Source organism: Nycticebus coucang, chromosome X (assembly GCF_027406575.1).
Source record: "Nycticebus coucang isolate mNycCou1 chromosome X, mNycCou1.pri, whole genome shotgun sequence".
In the NCBI taxonomy this organism is placed as follows: Eukaryota; Metazoa; Chordata; class Mammalia; order Primates; family Lorisidae; genus Nycticebus; species Nycticebus coucang.
Genome location: NC_069804.1, coordinates 186,223,539 through 186,245,472, shown reverse-complemented (window position 1 = coordinate 186,245,472; position 21,934 = coordinate 186,223,539). Strand labels below are relative to the sequence as shown.

Genomic DNA, 21,934 nt, shown 5'->3' with positions numbered 1-21,934 from the left:
GAGTGATATGTGTGTGCTTGGTGATGATGGCACATCTGGAATTGGATCCATTCTCTTAAGTACAAACTTGCTGAAGGGTAATAATAACAACAACAGTAATAATGACTAACATGTATTGAATTCCAGGTTGTACGGCTAGTAAGTGGTGGGATCAGGACTCATACCTACTCCTATCTAACTCCAGAACTTGTACTCTGAACCACTGTACTATAGAACAAGGACTCATATAAATAATGTTGAATTTTGTTTATGTGACTAGAGATTTCCATGGAGTCAATCAAGTATGACTGGATCCAAGGATTTAGCATGAACTTACTTTAAAAAAAAGGCTACTAGTAAATTTGAAATTATACATGTGGCTCACACTATATTTCTATTGGGTACTCATCTGTACACTTACAATGAAATGTTGTTTGGCATACATTGAAGCTACTGTTTCTGATAGAGTGACTCATCTCATATTTGGCTGGACAAGTTCTAATGCCCAAGGAAAACTAGGTCCAACTCATTCCTGCAAAGGAAGCAAGCTTTCTGGGTTGGGTGACTTACCTTGATTAAATATGTTTCCCATATATTCCACCAGCAATCAAGAAGCTGTCCCTAGCTTAAATAAAAATCACAAATCACATTGAATGGTATGAATGAATTCATAATATCTCACCTACTGCTACATTTCCTCTAATCCACTCTCATTCCCTGTCCTCAACAGTTAGAGTGTTGCACACGTTCTTGGCCTCTCATCAAACTACCTCTTGCCCAACCGCCTTAGTCCTAGGAAAGGGGTATTCTTTCCCTAATGAAATATTCCAAACAAAGAAAGGTACAGAGGAACCTTTCCTCAGCATCCCTAGCACAGTGGTTACGGCGCCAGCCACATACACTGAGGGTGGCATGTTCAAAGGTGGCCAGGGCCAGCTAAACAATAATGACAACTGCAACAAAAAATAGCTGGGCATTGTGGTAGGCACCTGTAGTCCCAGCTACTTGGGAGGCTGAGGCAGGAGAATTGCTTAAGCCCAAGAGTTTGAGGTTGTTGTGAGCTGTGACACCACAGCACTCTACCCAGGGCTACATAGTGAGACTCTGTCTCAAAAAAAGAAAAAAGAAAAGAAAAGAACAGTGTCAGGGCCTAGGATGCTGGGTCGCCAGCCCCAGCCTATCTAACTGTCCGGACGCGGGCCGCTGTGCTACCTTGCTTGTGATCAACTCCACTTAGGTGCCGGAAGGAAATTCGTCTTAGCAGGAGAGAGAAAGAAAAACAGTCTTATTAGGAGAGCAAATCTTAACAGTCTTCATAGAAGGGTGCTGGGCAGTCGCCCTCCAAGCAGGAGGAGCAAAAGAGTTAGAGTGAGCCAGTCCGTGAGAGAGTGAGAGAATGAACGAATGAATCCGGACTAACCGCGCCTGCAGCTACTTACAGAAGTGATCCCAGGGCTATTTACACCACAGGTGTGGAGACTGCCAAGCACTGACGCTTGTGCTCTTGTGTTAAGGGTAGCCAAATTCCTTCCCCATGCCCTTATCACCAAGGTGTTATCGAGATGTTATATCACAGGTGTTTCTTATAGTTACAGAGCATTCAAAGCTTAACTTTCACTTCTCCTTCCCTTGAATCATCTGGTCTCCTACAGTACAGAATATGATATATCAAGCAAACATGTACTTACCACTTCACTTTGCCAAATCTTAATATTTTGTCACCTTTGCTTAATTTATTTTAAGAAATTAAACATTGTATATACAGTTGAAGTTCCTTCTGTACCCTTCATGTCACCTTCATCCCTATTTAAAAGTATTCACTATCCAGACTTTGATATCAAGTCACAATCACACAAACACCCTAACCACATACTCCATCCTCAGTTCCAATACTATTCCCCACTAAAAAGAACCAGGGCTTCTTGGAGAAATGAGTAATTCTAATTCTGACACAAGGAAATCATGAAATGATTCTGGAAAAAAAAACTTTTATGTTAAAAAACAAGAAAAGTGTTCCAAAAATGATGGAGAAATTGCAGAAGGACATGGTAACTGGTACAAAAGAGCTCTCATTGGCCAATTTCAGAACAATTGAGCACTGAAAAAAAAAATAGATCACATTTTAAAAGAATCCTCATTTATAGGGATACATACTGAAATACTCACAAATAAATGATTGGTGACTGATTGATGTGGAATGGGACATTTGTATGGTTCCTAAATAACATCCCAGATATTTCTTTCTGATTAAAGATGGAAAATGTTAACTTTACAATGGAGGTATTACGTTAATCCAGAGGTCACTAAGTATGGGATAGCCAGATATTATCTACCCCTGATATGGCACAATATGAGATACTCAGCATCACTCTTGATGTATTTTAGCCAAAAAATCATTTAACTTGAATCTAATAATGACTTAGATCTAAATTCCAGTTTATGGAATATATAGCAGATAGGGGAACAAGCTAAACAACCCCACAGGGAAGCAATCATTCAAATCAACAATGCGAGATATTTTACAGGAGTAGAAACCAAATTTCTTTCAGCAAATGAGTGACATAAAAAGGGACTACTCCAGACTAAAAGAGATGGTTGGCCTTAACAAATAGATGCAATGTGCAGTCGTAGGTTGCATTCTGATTTGTACAAATTAGCTATAAAGGATGCCTTTCGGGCAATTAAGAAAATTTGAATATTGCATTGAAATTAGGTAATATTAAGGAATTTTTGTGAATTTTATTAAATGTGCTACTGTCATTTTATGTAGTAAAATAGTTTTCTTTCTTTCTTTCTCTCTTTTTTTGAGACAGAGCCTCAAGCTGTTGCCCTGGGTAGAGTCACAGCTCACAGCAACCTCTAACTCTTGGGCTTAAGCGATTCTCTGGCCTCAGCCTCCCAAATGGCTGGGACTATAGGCGTCTACCACAATGCCCAGATATTTTTTTGGTTGTAGTTGTCATTGTTGTTTGGCAGGCCAAGGCTGGATTCGAACCTGCTAGCTCTGGTGTATGTGACTGGCACCTTAGCCACTTGAGCTACAGGCCCCGAGCCAATAGTTTTATTTCTTAAAGATGAACTTGAAGTATATAGGAGTAAATTATCATGAAGAGCGTAATGCACATTAAAATACATCATGAAAAAAAGTGTTGAAAGAAACATACACATAACAAAATTGTTAAATCCCTCAGAATAATTGAGGTTGAATGTAGGAGGCACCTGTGAAAAATAACTTGGCAATAAAGGATTAGGGAAGGGATTTAATATGTCACTAATGAGAGATGCCAGAGAGCATGAAAGTATGTACATCATTGGTTAGCAGTCTCCACACCTGTGGGTAGGCAGCCACAGGATTACTTATATAAATAGCTACAGGAGAAATTACCCAGGGCTCCTGCTTTGGCTCCGCTTCTTGCTCGAAGGATGGCTGATTGGCGTTCCCCTACTAAGACTGCTGCTGAGAGATTGCTGCTGAGGTGCTCACTCCTACTAATTGTGACTTCTAAGTTGCTTTGGCGCCTGAGACCTGAATGAGACATACCCGGAGCAAAAATGTATAGCAGTCCGCATCCTGACAGTTTAATGGGTTGGGCCTGGCGGCCTGGCATCCCAGCTCTGACAGTTGAAAAAAGGAAGAGAAAATATATTACATAATTTATGTTAAGCACATGAAAAAAGAATACACAAGTAAATCTATTTTTTAAGATTCAGCTCAAATTCCACCTCCTTCATCAAGCATTACTGAAGAGTAGGAAGCTTGTTTACTAATTTTTACTTGCTGGACTCTTTGCTCCACGTATGAAACTTCTATCTTCATCTTCATATTTATTTTCATCTTGTAGCTGAATCTAGTAAAGAATAAAAATGCAGCAAATGTTTGTTGAATACATGGGTGAATGGTTCTGCATTGTATTATAATTTTACCTTTATATGTCTATGCCCTCTATCAAATATAGTGTTGGCCCTCCAGGGAAAAATCTGCTTTAAAAAAAGTTTTTAAAATCCCTACATCGTAGCCCTCCCTGACCCTAACCAGAGCCTGTCAAAGAGTCTATGACAAAGTATACACCCAATGAATATTTGTTGTTGAATTGACTTGAATTAGGCAAAAAGATGCAATGATGGAGGTAATGTTATTGGTTGACAGAATCTGAGATCTCAAGGAAAACATATTTTTTTTTTAACTAGGATAAGTGGTCTTGAATTCCTCCAGAATATATGAGGCTTCTCCTCATTTATAGTTTCTACTTGTTTGTCTTTCAAATTAAGATGCAGAAAGTCTGTTTCTTATGTAAAATCTATTGGTGACAATAAACTTGGTATGTTTCTTTGAGTAGATGATGGACATAAAAGGGGCAATTTTATCCTGTATTGTTTTAGGAGTGGAATATGATGACCATACCAGCCAAAGGGAGAAAGAAGATGATAAAGTCTTCCCTGGTGAGAGCCATACCTATGTCTGGCAGGTCCTGAAAGAGAATGGTCCAATGGCTTCTGACCCACCATGTCTGACTTACTCATATCTTTCTCATGTGGACCTGGTAAAAGACCTGAATTCAGGCCTCATTGGAACTCTTCTGGTATGTAAAGAAGGTAAGCATAAGAAAAAGTAGGATTGAGATGAAGTACAAACAGCTAGATGTATCCATCTTAAAGACATTTCTTTCCCCTAGCAATATGTCCATGAAAAGAAGAATAATCCAGTTTCTGAGAGAAGCAAATATTCATTCTATATAACCACAATGAACTCCAAGGTAGGATCAAGAACAACCAAGTTCCAGAATTAGTACATTCTTCTCAAAGCATTGCTATTTTGTACTTCTAATCTATAGGCTATGTCAGTAGTGATTTCTACTATCCTCCATCTTTTGCAAAGTTTGGGCTAGGTTCTTTGAAAGTACAATGGAGGTGAATACATCCAAATGTGAGATCAATGGCTTATAGACTGATTCGGGTGGTTAGTTTGTCATCTATAAGCCAAAAGTATGTACAAATCTAAGAAAAGTAACCATGTATTTATATTTATAACGTATTACTCTAAAACTATTCCAAATTTTAATCAAGCCTGTTTTTTTATTGTTGGGGATTCATTGAGGGTACAAGAAACCAAGTTACACTGATTGCATTTGTTAGGTACAGTCCTGCTTACAATTGTGTCTTGCCCCCATAAGGTGTGTCACACACTGAGACCCTACTCCCTCCCTCCTTCCCTCTCTCTGCTCTTCCTTTCCCCCACCCGTCCCCCCTTGTCTCTCTCTCTACTCTCCCCTTCCCCAGACCCCCCACCGTGTACTAGGTCATTAATTGTTCTCATATCACTGAAGCTGGACCCTCACCCCCTCACCTTTCTCCACTCACAAAAATTGATTCACAATGGATAAAGGACTTAAATTTAAGGCATGAAACGCTAAAAATCCTCAAAGAAAGCATAGGAAAAACACTGGAAGATATCAACCTGAGGAAAGACTTTATGAAGAAGACTTCTGTGGCAATTGCAACAACAAAAATAAACAAATGGGACTTAATTAAACTGAAAAGCTTCTGTATTGCTAATAAGGCAACAACCAAAGCAAATGGACACCTACACAATGAGAAAGGATAATTGCATATTTTGAATCAATCAAGCCTATTTTTAATTTATACCTTAATAGCTAAACTTAATTAAGAAAATAAATTTTGCATGATTTCTTTTAAACCCTATCTTTTATGGTGAAATCAACTTCACTGGACCTTTTTTTGTTGTTGTTCCATTTATCTGTTACTGTGTAACTCCACAATTTGGTGACTCAAAACAACAATCATTCATTATCTCCCATGGGTTTTGTGGATCTCATGGAATTTGGAACTGTCTTGACTTGGCAGCCTATTTCAGGAAATCTCATAGGGTTGTAGTTAAAAAGTGGTCAGAGGTGAGATCATCCCAAAGGTGACATTATTAGTATGTCTGGGACTTGAACTTGAAAGATTCAAATAGCGGGGGCTGTCAACCACATGGCCTTTCCAGCATGGGTGCACCTGGGTAGCCATATTTTCTTTATGGTCCTAAGAAAGAGCCCATTGGAAGCTGTATCGCCTTTACTACCCTAACCTCAGAAATCACACAGTTTTTATTATTTCTGTTAGAATGCATCACTGGGCGGTGCCTGTGGCTCAGTGAGTAGGGCGCTGGCCCCATATGCCGAGGGTGGCCGGTTCAAACCCAGCCCCAGCCAAACTGCAACAACAAAACAAAAACAACAACAACAAAAATGCATCACTAAGGCCAATACGTGGAGAGCGCTCCACATTTTGATGGCAAATATTTTTTTAACACAAACCATCATACCCTTTCTGAATGATGGCGATGAATGTGATTTTTTTTTAAAAAGAGGGGGAGGGGGAGAAGACCACTTTCAGTTGGAAGTATTATTTCTCATATACTGAGTTGTTTTATAGTCAAAATTAATGACAAAGGACTGCATTTTTTTCTTACCCTCAAGTAGTTGATGAATAAATGCCTCCTCCTAGTGGCAATTTCCTATGATGAGATTTTTTTTTTATTATTAAATCATAGCTGTGTACATTAGTGCAGTCAAGGGGTACAATGTCCTGGTTTCATATATAATCTGAAATATTTTCATCAAACTGTTTAAAATAGCCTTCATGGCATTTTCTTAGTTATTGTATGAAGACATTTGTATTCTGCATTTAGTAAGTTTTGCCTGTACCCATTCTAAGATGCACCGTAGGTGTGGCCCCACCCATTACCCTCCTTCCACCCTAACCTCCCCCCTCCCTTCCCCTTCCTTGGCCCTTTCCCCATATTCTTGTGCTATAGTTGGGTTATAGCCTTCAAGTGAAAGCTATAAATTAGCTTCATAGTAGGGCTGAGTACATTGGATACTTCTTCTTCCATTCTTGAGATACTTTGCTAAGAAGAATATGTTCCAGCTCCATCCATGTAAACATGAAAGAGGTAAAGTCTCCATCTTTCTTTAAGGTAATATTCCATGGTATACATGCACCACAATTTATTCCAGTAAGATTAGCCCACATAACAAAATCCCAAAACCAGAGATGTTGGCGTGGATGTGGAGAAAAGATAACACTTCTACACTGCTGGTGGGAATGCACACTAATACGTTCCTTTTCGAAGGATGTTTGGAGAATACTCAGAGATCTAAAAATAGACCTGCCATTCGATCCTATAATTCCTTTACTAGGTATATACCCAGAAGACCAAAAATCACAATATAACATAGACATCTGTACCAGAATGTTTATTGCAGCCCAATTCATAATTGCTAAGTCATGGAAAAAGCCCAAGTGCCCATTGACCTATGATGAAATTTTAAAATAGAAGATAAATGCACTTAACTTCTTTTTCAGGGAGTCTGGCCAAAGAAAGGACACAGACCTTGTACAAATTTGTGCTACTTTTTGCTGTATTTGATGAAGGTTAGTGAGCTTCAATCTGAATTTTGGACTTCTGAATCCTCTGCTACCTTCAGAGGAGGTAATTATAAAAGGTTGTAAACTCTTCGGGAATAAAGGAGATGGGGTTGAAAATGAATTAAAAAAAAATAAAAGTAACCTAAGTTCCATCAGAAGCTATGAGGTAAGAAGACAGAGAAGCTGGGTTGCTGGTTGGCCTTATTCTTCCTCATTCAATCCATCAACAAAGACTTTAGGCTCACCTTTCTAAATACTTTCTCTTACCTTCATCTAAGTGTGAAAACTTTGGCAAGTTACTTAACTTCTCTGTGTCTCAGTTTCCTCAAATATAACATTGAAATAATAGTGCTCCTGGGTGGTGCCTGTGGCTCAAGGAGTAGGGCGCCCGCCCCATATACCAGAGGTGGTGGATTCAAACCCAGCCCTGGCCAAAAACAAAACAAACAAACAAAAAAAACGAAATAATGGTACTCCCCTAATATAATCATGTATAATCACTGATAACTTCATAATTGTGTTCTCTTCCCACTTACACTGTCATCTTCTTAATTGAGGCCCTGATTAACTCTCCTGACTAGTCTCCCATCTTTTTGTGTTATTACACACCATCTAAATGCAAAATGTGTGATAATTCCTTGGTGACATTTCCAGCCTCATTGTACTCCTCTTCCTACCTCATGTTCCATATCACCCAAATATGCTTTGCTTTCTCTTGCATTCAGACCTTAGTTTATGCAGTTCCCTCTACCTAAAAAACCCTAAGTAAGCTTCTCCTTTTTCTTTACATCTGACTTACTTTAGTTCTTTCTCTACTTAAGGGCCTCTACTTAATTTCTTCTTTCAAGATGACCTCCAACCTGTGTTAGATGTTTGCTTTATATATTTCCTCAGCACTGTGAGCTTACTACTTATCACACTGTATCATTATTGTCTACTTTATATATCTACTATTTATCATCTTTGAGCTCATGTCCTTTTTCCTTCAAGCAAAGTGAAGTTCCTTCTCCTTTCTGCTCCTATAACATTATGTTCTTTATTACACTGTCTTCAGTCTATTATAATTGTCGGATTATCTGTCTATTCAAGGTAAAGTGTAAGCAACTTCAAGACAGAGACCATGTCTTCTTTGCATCATTAGTGTCTACACTCATTAGTGCTCAGTAAAACATGTGTTTGAATAAACGAATAGATGAATGAACTTAAAACAATTCTCTAGAATTTTTAGAGGTGTCCAACTTTTTTTATTTTCTGTGACACATTGGAAAAATAAGAGTTGTCTTGGGCCACACAGTACATATACAAAGACTAATGAAAGCTGGTGAGCAAAATAAAAGGTCTGTGCATACTTTTAATGATATCCAAAATCACAGATAAGCTAAACGGTCCTCAAGTTATCTGCATATAGCCCACAGGATACTCCTACTAAATGATCGGTTGGACACTCCTACTAAATGATCAGTGCATCAGAAAGTTTTAGCATTAGCTTCTAGTCTATCACACAAAGGGGTAACTTTAAGAAGACATTATCCAATAGCATCTTCAACACTGTAGCTCCTATTGATCTCAGAGAGGAGGTTGGGAAGCTTTCATATTCCTGGGATTTCATTATTACAAGCTTAGATGAAGCAATTATGACATTGATAGGGAATGACAGAGAGCTCTATTCCTAGCAAGACTTTTTACATGCTTTATTTTAAATAAATAAGCTAATAAATAGAATGAAATCTTCATGGCTCAAACTAACCCACATTCTCCCTTCTCGTAGTTATCATTTGTCATTATCCCTTCCTATCTGTTGTTGTGGACAAATATAGGGAGAAATAATCAGTTTCAACAAGAAATGTATGCTTTGGTAATGCTGTTCTTTCTCCCCTTCACTGACTTTGGGAGGATAAGCCATCTGTGCCTACTTTGCTGACAAAAATGCTTATAGTGTGAGCAATTTTTGCTGTAAGGGAGTAAGGGAAGGAGAAAGGGAGGGTAATTCAGGAGACAGATGTTTATCTGGCTCTATCTTTGCCTACTCTCTCATCAGGGAAAAGTTGGCATTCAGAAACAAAGGATTCCTTGATGCAAGATACAGATGCTGCATCTGCTCAGACCTGGCCTAAAATGCACACAGTCAATGGATATGTAAACAGATCTCTGCCAGGTATGTACTTGCCTGCTCAACAATCCTCAGGGTTTTCTGAATTCAGCACCAGTGCTCTCTTCTTTAGTTCTTAAGTATCTCTGCATCCCAGAGGAAAGTCCACTGAATTCTGGCCTCTGGAGATCTTAAAATATAAGTGGCTGTCAGACACCTGAAAATGAAAGCCTGTCCATATACCTGGTTCTCACAGTCAAATTTCTCTTTCCTGGGCAGCACCTGTGGCTCAAAGGCATAGGGCGCTGGCCCCATATAATGGAGGTGGCAGGTTCAAACCCAGCTCTGGCCAAAAACTGAAAAAAAAAAAAGATTTCTCTTTCCCTTTGCTTGGATATGAGTGGGCATCCAAGTATTAATATACATTTTAGAAGAGCATGATATATGGAATAGATAAGCAAAGATAAACAAAGAAAATATTAATCATAGAAGGAAAAGAGATAATGCTTAGAACAGAACTCTTCAAAGTTTTAATTAGAATTTTAATAAAGATTCAAGACTTGACTACATTAATAAAGTAACAGTCAGATTCCATGAAAAAGAAACCAGCAGAACAAGAACATTCTCATAAAAGTTAGAAATATGACCGTTAAAATACAAACCCAGTAGGATGTAGGAAGAATAGAGAAAATCTCCCATAAACCGAGAAAACACATTGACAGTTCAATTGACCCTTGAATACTGTGGGGGTGCTGAACCCCTGCACAGTCGATAATCAGTATATAGTTTGACTCCCCCCAAATTCAACTACTAATAGCCTGCTGTTGACTGGAAGCCTTATTAATAACATAAAAGTCAAGTAATGCATTTTTTATATGTTATATGTATTATACACAGTATTCTTACAATAAATTAAGCTAGAAAAACAAAAATTATTAGGAAAATCATAAGGAAGAAAAAATACATTTACAGTACTGTACTGTATCATCAATACCATGAGCTTGTGTAAAAGTACATTTACAGTACTGTACTGCTCATGGATACCATGAGCTTGTGTCATCTGTCTATAAGATGAATCATCTGTCTGAAATAACACCTAAAGCTGTAGATCTTAACCTATTAAGCTATTCAACTTTTTCTTGTAATGTCATGACTTTTATTTACTTCTTGGCATACTCAATTTAATGGAGAGATGAAATGATGAAATGCTTGTGCACAGATAATTAGCACCACATGGCATTTTAAGGGAATGCTCACAATAGCAATAGAAGGTGGCTACAAAATTATTGCAGTAGTACATATATACTATAGTATATGTTATGCAGTTATAATTTTTATTTCACATTAATATGAGATACATACAATTAGGTTACAATGTTTGCATTTCTTAAGTGAGGTGCCCCTCAAACTTGAGGTGTGCCATATACCCTTACATTATGACCATTAGGTGAGAGCGTACCAATCCCCATCCCTTATCCCTTCTTCCTCCCGTATCCTCCCCCCAACTTTAATTGAAGTGACTTTTTCTCTTGCATGGATGTATATTAGTTCATCTACTGGCTTCATATTAGTATGAACTACATTGGATACTTGCTTTTCCATTCTTGTGATACTTTACTAAAGGGAAAATTCTCCAGCTTTATCCAGGTTAATGCAAAAGATCTAAAGTCTCCATCTTTTTTTTTAAGGCTAATCATACTCCATGGTGTATATATACCAAAGTTTATTTACTAATCCATTCATAGGTTGATGGGCACTTTGGTTGTTTCCACATCTTGCTGATTGTAAATTAAGCTGCAATAAACAATCCAGTGTAAATATCCTCATGATAAAATTATTTTTTTCTTCTGGGTAGAGTAGATGACTAGCAATGGGATCATGGGATCAAATGGAAGGTCTAATTTTAGTTCTTTGAGGATTCTCCATACTTCTTTCCCAACAGGCTGTATTAATTTACAATCCCACCAACAGTGTAAAAGCGTTCCCTTCTCGCCACATCCATGCTGGCATCTGTAGCTTTGGGACTTTGTGATAGGGGTTATTCTCCCTGGGGTCAGGTGATATCTCAGTGTGGTTTTGATTTACATTTCTCTGATGATTAGGGGCAATGAGCATTTTTTCATATGTCTGTTGGCCATTTGTCTGTTGTCTTCAGGGAAGGTTCTGTTCATGTCTCTTGCCCAATGATAGATGAGATTGTTTGCTCTTTTTTGTTGATTAATTTGAGTTCTCTGTAGATTCTAGTTGTCAGCTCTTTGCCAGATTTGTAAAACATGCAAATATCTTTTCTCATTCTAAAGGTTGTCTATTTGCTTTAATTGTGTTCTTAGGTGTGTAGAAGCTTTTTAGCTTAATTAAGTCCCATTTACTTGTTTTTGTTGTTGTTGCAATTGCCAATGATGTCTTCTTCATAAAATCTTTCCCCAGGCCAACATCACCAAGAGTTTTTCCCACACTTTCTTCTAGGATTTTTATCATTTCATGTCTTAGATTTAAATCTTTTATCCATATTGAGTCAATTTTTATAAGTGATTAACAGTGTGGGTCCAGTTTCAGTCTTTTACATGTGATTATCGAGTTCTCCCAGCACAATTTGTTGAATAGGGAATCTTTTCCCCAGTGTATGCTTTTGTTTGGTTTATCTAATGATCAAATGGTGATAAGACACTGGTTTCATCTCTAGGTTTTCTATTCTGTTCTATATGTCTGTCTATTTTTGTGCCAATACCATGCTGTTTTGATCACTATATCCTTGTAGCATAACCTAAAGTCCGATAACATGATGCCTCCAGATTTATTTTTATTTCTTAGATTTGCATTGGCTGTTCAGGTTTTATTCTGATTTCATATGAAATGAAGAACTATTTTTTCAAGTTCTTCAAAGTATGATGCTGATGTTTTAATGGGGATTGTATTTAAATCTGTAAATCGCTTTGAGTAGTATAGACAATTTAAAGATATTGATTCTTCCCAGCTAAGAGCATGATATGTTCTTCCATTTGTTAAGTGTCTTCTGCTATTTCTTTTCTCGGGGTTTCATAATTCTCCTTGTAGAAATCCTTCACGTCCTTTGTTAGGTATATTCCCAGGTATTTCATTTTTTTTTTTTTTGAAGCTACTGTGAAAGAGATTGTGTCCTTGATTGGCTTTTCGGCTTGATTGTTATTGGAGTATACAAAGTCTAGTGATTTGTGGACATTTATTTTATACCGTGGGACATTACTGTAATTCTTAATCACTTCCAGGAGTCTTGTGGTTGAGTATCTGGGGTTTTTTAAGTACAAGATCATATCATCAGCAAAAACTGGGAATTTGATCTCCTCTGCCCCCATTTAGATGCTCTTTATATCCTTCTCTTGATTGATTGCATTAGCTAGAACTTCTAGCACTATGTAGAACAGTAGTGGCAATGTTGGGCATCCTTATCTGGTTCTAGTTCTAAGTGAAAAAGCTTTCAGTTGTACCCCATTCAGTATGATATTAGCTGTGAGTTTGTCATAGATGGCTTCAATTAGTTTAAGAAATGTGTCACCTATGCCTATATTCTTGTGTTCTTGTTAGAAAAGGATGCTGAATTTAATCAAATGCTTTTCTGCATCTATTTAACAGGATCATATGGTCTTTGTTTTTGATCCTATTTATGTAGTGAATTACTTCCATGGATTTGTGTATGTTGAGCCAGCCTTGAATCCCTGGGAAAAAGCCTACATGATCATGATGTCTAATTTTTGTAATGTGTAGCTGTATTCTATTTGCTAGGATTTTGAGTATTTTTGCATTGGTATTCATTAGTAAAATTGGTCTACAGTTCTCCTTTTTAGTTGGGTCCTTTCTTGATTTTGGTATGAAGGTGGTGTTTGCTTCATAGAACGTGTTGGGGAGGGTTCATTCCTTCTCAATGTTATGGAAGAGTTTCTGCATAATAGGTTTTATGGAAGAGTTTTATGGAAGAATTTCCATAAGAATTTATGAAAGAGTTTCTGCATTTCTGTGTGAAGCCATCTGGTGCAGTTATCATTTAACACTGCATATTTACATTTGTTTCCATTTATATTAACTGGGAATGAAACCATGTACAGCCTATAAACATTTGTGTGCTTAATTTTTGATACATTTTGAACTTTATAATAAATTTCTATATATTTTATGGTAGTATATGATAAACTCATCTAGTATCTATATATAGTTTGCATTCATGACATAACCGACTTTTTATTAGTTTTTCAATATTTGTATAATTTCAAAGTATGTGGGTTTTTTCAAATTGTTGCAAATCTCAAAAAAATTTTCCAATATATTTATTAGAAAAAAATATGCATATGTAGACTCATGCAGTTGAAATATATGCTGTTCAAGGTTAAACTATATGTTTTAAAACAGATCTTATAATGAAAGAAATTATAGAAAAAATGTTAAAAATTTAAAAGTACAAGAATTCATATTAAAATTGCCCTGTTGGAGCTCGCAAATAGCTGAACACATGGAGATTCCTGGAGGGTGATTCACCCAAAGAGGCCATGGAAGTCCTGAAACTCACATACCATGCTCTATGTATCTCTTCCATCTGTTGTTCATCAAAAAAAATTGCTGACCCCTGAATTATAGGGACCCTGTAGTCTACTGGACAAAGCTTGAGGAGAGAGACTGTGGCTTCTATTGTCTTCCTTCTAGGCCTCCATTGCTAGATTTAAATAATGTATGATTGGTGGACCAAGATGGAAGAATAGTATTCCTCAGCAGTCACTTCCCCATAGAAACACCAAATTGAACAACAATCTATGCATGAAATTGCCTTCATAAAAGCTAAGAAAACTTGAACACACAAGTGAGACCATGAAGCCCTTTGGACCACAAAGATAAGATGAGTGAAAACTATGGTTGGACAGTAAGAAGATTTATTCTTTGTGACTAATGCCCTTTCCTTCAAGCTATTACAATATCACATGTGGGAAATGCCCATGGATTCATGGTTTTTACACTGGAAAAAAGTTAGCTGGAGGCAAACATTCAACTTCACCACCATAACAGGTTCGACTACATACACTCTTGAATCAGCCCATGTGGAGCACTGTAAGTAGCAGCTGGGTTTAACCACTCAAGGACAGCTAGAGATAAAAATGGGGGTAGGGTTAGCTGCTGCCAGCATGGGGAACTTGGTGGAGGCTCACCATCTCTGCCAGATGAAATTCCACACCAAAGAGGCTGTTTATGGGCACCACGATGTGAGAATCATAGTTCCTGGATACTTCAGACTTGAGGGCCTGGCTGGATCTTCCACATGGCCTATGTGCCATCTATGGATCTTCCACAGGCCCATCCAAGTTGGACTATCATTACAGCAGAACTATCATGAAACCTGTGTCTAACCTGGGTTTAGGACGCCCTCTTGTGGTTAAAGGGATTACAACAGCCAGTTCACTCAATTTCAAAACCCACTAAAATAGAACAATCACAAAGACAGTGCAAGGACTGGAATAAATGCCTAATTCTTCAGTGTGTATCCAAAGATGCATATCTACAAAAAGTAATAATTTCCTAGGAAAGATGACATTACCAAATGAACAAATCAAGGTACCAGTGACTAATCTTAAAGACACTCAAAGAATTCAAAATAGCTGTTTTAAGACAACTCAGTGAACTTCAAAAAAACACAAACAATTCAGAGGAACTGAAATAATAAAACACAGAAATCCTAGAACTGAAAAGTATAATAAGCAAAAGGAAAAATGCATCAGCATCAGGGTTGATCAAGCAGAAGAATAAATCAGCAATCTCAAAGACAGATTATACAAAAATACACAGGCAGAGAAGAAAAAAGAAACAATGAGAAAAAATGAAGACAACTTATGAGATATATGGCACACATCTAAAGAGTAAATCTATATGTAATTATTACTCAAGAAGAGTTAGAGAATGATAGTTATAGAAAGCTTATTCAAGGAAATAATAGCAGAAAGCTTTCCAAAACAGAAGATACAAATATCCAGATATAAGCAGGTCAGAAGATCACCACTCAGATTCAACACAAAAGAAAAATTTGAGACATATATCAAGCTTTCATAGGTTAAAGACAAAGAGAGGATTCTGAAACAGGCAATTGAAAAGAAGCAAGTAAGGGAATTATAACATGCCTCACAACAGACTTCTTATTAGAAACCATAAAGACCAAAAGAGTGTAGGCTAATATAATCACAGTGCTGAAGGGTGGGGGGAAGTCAGCCAAGAATACTGTATTCAGAAATGCCGTCCTTCCAAAAATGAAGGCAAGGTAAATATATTCCCAGACAAACAAAAGCTGAGGGAATTCGTTGCAACCAGGCATGTCTTACAGGAAAAGGTAAAGGGAATTTGTTGATCTAAAGAAAAAGACCCTATTGTATAACACAAAAAGATCCAAAGGTATAAAACCCATACATAAAGTTAGTATCCAGACAAATTCAGGATACTCTGACATGGTAACTGTATGACATAAACTTCCTGTACCTTTAGTAGGAAAATTAAAAGACAAAATGAATTAAAATAACAAAAAGCGGGGGGGGGGGTCGGAGAAAAAATGGCTGACTGAAGCCAGCTTTCCACAGAGGCTCCTGTCCAGAAGGAGAGTTAAAGGACAGAAATTTAGCAAGTAACCTGGTGGATTAGAGCTGCACCAAGAGAGAAGGTTGAAGAACGCACATTAACCCCGCTGAGGCGAGCTGCAACCACAAGGATACAAACAAAAGGTACAAAATCCATCACCAAAAGGATGGGAGTCCCCTCCCCCATGAGAATGGCTCAGAATGCCCCACAAACAAACGAGCAGAGTTCAAAGGTCCTCCCACTACACTCCACAGGAGAGACCCTCTAAAAACTAGACCTACCAGGGTGTGACAGCATTCTCCTGCCAGGCATAAAACTGTATATATTCTCTACCTGCAACTCTGAGCTCCCAGCACTCCCCTCCACTCTCACTTTGAGGTCTGGAGGCCTGTCCCCCAGGAGTCAAGATTCTTGGGTGATTTCTCGAGGGGTGTGGACAGGGAATAAACTACAGCTGGTCAGTGCTGACTCTGTGGCATGGGAGTGAGGAGAGGACAGTCGACTGAGAGGGAACTACACTGGAACAGCGGTGCCCTGAGGTGTAGGGCAGCAGCCGTTATTTGGCAACAATAGGGCTCAATCCTGGATATTCCGAAGCTACACCCCCTGTCTCCCTGGGAAACCAGAGGAGGCTGGGCATCTACTCAGGTGGCAACCACCACAGAACAGATCCTGGGACGAAAACGCAGGCCCCGTGAGTAAAGGGTTTGCCTGAGGCAGTACCGGCCTGGGTGGAGCACGGGGACTAGAAACACACAAACAGAGCCGGGAAGTTCCCAGGCAGGGCTGACCCAGAGGACTGCTTTACTGAGCCTAAGATGCACCCAGCCCTCAGGGGATCGTCAGCCTATAGACAAAGGAAGACAGGTGGCTAGAACTGACAGCTAACCGAATACAAACCTGCAGGAGCAAAGACAGGGCCTGAGGCTCAGGGAACTCAAAATAGCTTCTTCTCTGCAGGGGAATTTAGCAGGGACAGAAACAAATTCCCGCAAGGTTGTTCTGCTCTGTGCTGTCAGTAATATCAATCAGGGGTGGGGCTGGAACTGAGTGAACACCCCCCAGCCTCCATCAAGTGCCCGAGGTTGTCAGGTTTCACCTACCCCTGCTAGATAGAGGTAGAGCACAGTGGCCTGGCTGAGCAGAAATAGATTTCCTTGTGATTCAGGCAGGTGCAAACCCCTGGAGTATCTGTTCACTACAGGCAACTGGGTCACAGCCCTGCGGGGCTATCAGTGACTGGGTGTGAGAGAGGTGCAAGGTGGGAAAGGAGGCATCAACCTTCCCAGACTGATCTATTTGCTGGGTGGGTCCTCCTGACTCCATGGAGCACTGGAGCAAGCCATATCTGAGTAGTCACCAGACCCCTGTGATCCAGTTGCCAGAGACCTTTTAGACTCTCCCACCTGAGACAGGTGCTGACTGAGACAATTGATTTGGACTTTTTGAACTGAGCCAATTGCCCAAGGACTATTCAGGTGGTTCCCTGGGTGTGTGGTTGTAGGAAGATTTAATTTTCCTTTTCCAATTGTTGCCTATTGGGGGTGGGGGCCGGGGTGACTTAATTGCTGGTATTTCTCCACAGCAGAGACTTCAACCCAGCGTAACTGTTTCACTAGGGTGGAACAGAGACCAGCTGAAAATAAGACAGAACCACTTAGCCCCACCACACCAAACAGGTCCCCAGTTTCTCAGGCCTTAGCACTGTAACGGTCCTCGACAAAGCTCCAGGGGAAAAATAAAATGGTGTAAAACAATCATGGGGTGGAATCAGTGGAAAAACTCTGGTAACATGAATAATCAGAATATATCAACCCCCACCCCAAGGAAAGATATGGCAGATGTAACTGAAGATCCCATTCATAAACAGCTGGCCGAGATGTCAGAAATCAAATTCAGAATTTGGACTGCAAACAAGATTAATAGAATGGAGGAAAATTTGGAATTAGAAGTTAGAGGAGAAATTCAAAACTCAGAATTAGAAATTCGAGGAGAAATTCAAATGTTGTCTCAAGAATTTAATGAATTTAAAGACAAACCCACCAAAGATTTTGATGCACTTAAGCAAGAATTTGCAGCCCTCAAAGATCTGAAAAAATACAGTACAATCCCTCAGTAACAGAGTGGAGCAAGCAGAAGAAAGGATTTCTGACACTGAAGACAAAGCCTTTGAATGCTCCCAAACTCTCAAAGAGGAAGAGAAATGGAAAGCAAAAACAGATCATTCTCTCAGATAGCTCTGGGATAATTCAAAGAAGGATAATATCCACCTCACTGGAATCCCTGAAAGTGATGAAGTGGCCTCGCAAGGCAGAGGCCCTTCTCCATGAAATTATGAAAGAGAATTTTCCAGACATGCCAAGAGATTCTGAAATTCAGGTAGTAGACAGTTTCAGAACCCCAGCATGACTCAATCCGAATAAGACATCCCCCAGGCATATCATAATTAACTTCACTAAAGTTAACATGAAGGAGAAAATTCTGAAAGCAGCCAGACATAAGAAATCCATTACATACAAAGGGAAGAATAATAGAATGACTGTAGATCTCTCTGCTGAAACTTTCCAAGCCATAAGAGGATGGTCATCAACTTTTAATCTCCTAAAGCAAAATAACTTTACACCCTGGATCCTGTATCCAGCTAAACTGAGTTTCATTTATTATGGAGAAATTAAATACTTTAATGACATTCATATGTTGAAGAAATTTGCCATAACCAAACAAGCTCTTCAGGATATTCTCAGACCTATCTTCCCTAATGACTAGCCCAATCCTCTAACACAAAAGTAAACTCACTCAGAAACTTTTGATCAAGCTCCAACTTCCACAGTGGCAAAAGGATAAAAAATGTCCACTGGACTTTTGAAAAACTCGATACCCAAAACTTTACCAGACTTATCGATATTCTCCTTTAATGTGAATGGCTTAAACTGTCCTCTAAAGAGGCACAGGTTAGCTAACTGGATACAAAAACTCAGGCCAGATATTTTCTGCATACAAGAATCACATCTTACCTTAAAAGATAAATATAGACTCAGGGTGAAAGGATAGTCATTCATACTTCAGGCAAATGGTAATCAGAAAAAAGCAGGTGTGGCGATTCTATTTGCAGACACAATAGGCTTTAAACCAACAAAAGTAAGGAAGGATAAGAATGGTCACTTCATATTTGTTAAGGGTAATATTCCATATGATGAAATTTCAATGATTAATATCTATGCACCCAACAAGAATGCACCTCAATTTATAAGAGAAACTCTAACAGACATGAGAAACTTGATTTCCTCCAGCTCCATAATAGTCAGAGATTTCAACACTCCTTTGGTGGTGTTGGATGGATCTTCCAATAAAAAGCTAAGGATAGAAATTTTAGATTTAAACCTAACCATCCAACATTTGGATTTAGCAGACATCTACAGAACATTTCATCCCAACAAACTGAATACACATACTTCTCATCAGCCCACAGAACATACTTCAAAATTGATCACATCTTAGTTCACGAGTCCAACCTCAGTAAATTTAAAGGAATAGAAATTATTCTTTGCATCTTCTCGGACCACCATGGAATAAAAGTTGAATGCAGTAAAACAGGAATCCGCATACTCATACAAAAACATGGAAGTTAAATAAACTAATGCTGAATGATAGCTGGGTCAGAGATGAGATTAAGAAGGAAATTGCCAAATTATTGGAACAAAATGACAATGAAGACACAAATTATCAGAACCTCTGTGATATCGCAAAGCTAGTCCTAAGAGGGAAATTTATAGCACTGCAAGCCTTCCTCAAGTGAACAGAAAGAGAGGAAGTTAACAACTTAATGGGACATCTCAAGCAACTGGAAAAGGAAGAACATTCCAACCCCAAACCTAGTAGAAGAAAGAAATAACCAAAATTAGAGCAGAATTAAATGAAATTGAAAACAAAATAATTATACAACAGATCAATAAATCAAAAAGTTGGTTTTTCGAAAAGGTCAATGAAATAGATAAACCTATGGCTAGCCTAAGCAGGAAAAAAAAGAGTAAAATCTCTAATCTCATCAATCATAAACGACAAAGACGAAATAACAACAGACTCCTCAGAAATGCAAAAAATCCTAAATGAATATTACAAGAAACTTTATTCTCAGAAATATGAAAATCTTAAGGAAATTGACCAATACTTGGAAGCTCATCACCTTCCAAGACTTAGCCAGAATCAAGTGGAAATGTTAAACAGGCCAAGATCAAGTTCTGAAATAACATCAACTATACAAAATATCCCTAAAAAAAAAAAGCCCGGGACCAGATGGCTTCACATCAGAATTCTACCAAACCTTTAAAGAGGAATTAGTACCTATATTACTCAACCTGTTCCAAAATGTAGACAAAGAAGGAAGACTACCCAACACGTTCTATGAAGCAAACATCACCCTGATCCCCAAACCAGGAAAAGACCCAACAAGAAAAGAAAATTATAGACCAATATCACTAATGAATATAGATGCAAAAATATTTGACAAGATCCCAACAAACAGAATCCAGCAACACATCAAACAAATTATACATCATGACCAAGTCATTTTTATCCCAAGGTTTCAAGGCCGGTTCAATATACCTAAATCTATAAGTATAATTCAGCACATAAACAAATTAAAAACCAAAGACCATATGATTCTCTCAATTGATGCAGCAAAAGCTTTTGATAATATCCAGCATCCCTTCATGATCAGAACACTTAGGAAAATTGGCATAGAAGGGACATTTCTTATCTGATAGAGGCCATCTACAGCAAATCCACAGCCAATATCATATTGAATGGAGTTAAATTGAAATCATTTCCACTCAGATCAGGAACCAGACAAGGCTGCCCATTGTCTCCACTGCTCTTTAACATTGTAATGGAAGTTTTAGCCACCACAATTAGGGAAGAAAAGGCGATCAAGAGTATCCATACAGGGTCAGAAGAGATCAAACTTTCACTCCTCGCAGATGATATGATTGCATATCTGGAAAACACCAGGGATTCTACTACAAAACTCTTAGAAATTATCAAGGAATACAGCAGCATCTCAGGTTGCAAAATCAACATTCACATATTGGTAGCCTTTATATATACCAACAATAGTCAAGCTGAATAAACAGTTAAGGACTCTATTCCATTCACAGTAGTGCCAAAGAAGATGAAATATTTGGGAGTTTATCTAACTAAGAACATGAAAGATCTCTATAAAGAGAACTATGAAACTCTAAGAAAAGAAATAGCTAAAAATGTTAAGAAATGGAAAAACATACCATACTCCTGGCTGGGAAGAATCAATATTTTTAAAATGTCCATACTACCCAAAGCAATATACAATTTTAATGCAAGCCCTATTAAAGCTCCACTGTCATACTTTAAAGATCTTGAAAAAATAATACTTCGTTTTATATGGAATCAGGAAAAAACTCTAATAGGCAAGACATTACTCAGAAATAAAAACAAAGCAGGAGGAATCATGCTACCAGACCTCAGACTATACTATAAATCAATAGTGATCAAAACAGCATGGTACTGGCACAAAAACAGAGAAGTAGATGTCTATAACAGAATAGAGAACCAAGAGATGAATCCAGCTACTTACCGTTATTTGATCTTTGACAAGCCAATTAAAAACATTCAGTGGGGAAACGATTCCCTATTTAACAAATGGTGCTGGGTGAACTGGCTGGCAACCTGTAGAAGACTGAAACTGGACCCACACCTTTCACCATTAACTAAGATAGACTCTTACTGGATAAAAGATTTAAACTTAAGACATGAAACTATAAAAATACTAGAAGAGAGTGCAGGGAAAACCCTTGAAGAAATTGGTCTGGGCGAGTATTTTAT

General features: G+C 38.3%; 1 protein-coding gene across 3 annotated transcripts in view; it reads left to right on the top strand.

Annotated features, from left to right (window-relative positions):
- The window catches only part of F8 (coagulation factor VIII), a 292,803-nt gene that overhangs the window by 56,255 nt on the left and 214,614 nt on the right, over nucleotides 1-21,934 (top strand). For 2 of the 3 annotated variants that reach the window (XM_053579849.1, XM_053579850.1), the window contains 3 exons: nucleotides 4,360-4,572; nucleotides 7,348-7,416; nucleotides 9,449-9,565. In XM_053579849.1, the coding sequence (XP_053435824.1) occupies nucleotides 4,360-4,572; nucleotides 7,348-7,416; nucleotides 9,449-9,565 (399 nt within the window). Of the gene's footprint in view, nucleotides 1-4,359; nucleotides 4,573-4,652; nucleotides 4,734-7,347; nucleotides 7,417-9,448; nucleotides 9,566-21,934 lie in introns of those variants that run through there. The other variant, XM_053579851.1, reaches the window with a different exon arrangement.